A 651-nucleotide genomic window follows, 5' to 3' on the forward strand; every position below is an offset into this window, starting at 1 on the left:
GGGGGGACGGGACACGGAGCCATCCCCCGCGTAACCCTCCCCTCTGCCTTCACCAGGATGACAACTGGGGCGAGACCACCACGGTGGTGACGGGGACGTCGGAGCACAGCATCTCGCACGATGACATCACCCGCATCACCAAGGACATGGAGGACAGCGCCCACCTGGACTGCTCCCGGCACCTGGGCGTCTTGCTGGCCGGGGCGCTGGCCCTGTTTGCCTTCCTCACTCCCCTCCCCTTCCTGCTCCTGCCCCAGCTGCTGTGGCGGGAGGAGCTGGAGCCCTGCGGGACACCCTGCGAGGGGCTCTTCATCTCCGTGGCCTTCAAACTCCTCATCCTCCTGCTGGGCAGCTGGGCTCTCTTCTTCCGTCGCCCCAAAGCCTTCTTCCCTCGCGTCTTCGTCTTCCGCGCGTTGCTCATGGTGCTCATCTTCCTCCTCGTCGTCTCCTACTGGCTTTTCTACGGCGTGCGCATCCTGGACTCGCGGGACCGCAACTACCAGGGGGTGGTGCAGTACGCCGTCTCGCTGGTGGACGCGCTGCTCTTCGTCCACTACCTGGCGGTGGTGCTGCTGGAGCTGCGTCAGCTCCAGCCCCAGTTCACCCTCAAGGCTGTCCGCTCCACCGACGGGGCCAGCCGCTTCTTCAACG

The 651-nt window shown here is 65.9% G+C and overlaps 1 protein-coding gene across 2 annotated transcripts in view; it reads left to right on the top strand.

Annotated features, from left to right (window-relative positions):
• VANGL2 (VANGL planar cell polarity protein 2) overlaps positions 1-651 on the top strand; it is a 4,979-nt gene that overhangs the window by 2,422 nt on the left and 1,906 nt on the right. The window contains exon 3 of one of the 2 annotated variants that reach the window (XM_009637150.2): positions 52-647. In XM_009637150.2, coding sequence (XP_009635445.1) covers positions 52-647 — 596 coding nt within the window. Of the gene's footprint in view, positions 1-48; positions 650-651 lie in introns of both variants that reach the window. The other variant, XM_009637149.2, reaches the window with a different exon arrangement.

This window comes from Egretta garzetta, unplaced genomic scaffold (assembly GCF_000687185.1).
Source record: "Egretta garzetta isolate BGI_Z169 unplaced genomic scaffold, ASM68718v1 scaffold834, whole genome shotgun sequence".
Lineage (NCBI taxonomy): Eukaryota > Metazoa > Chordata > Aves > Pelecaniformes > Ardeidae > Egretta > Egretta garzetta.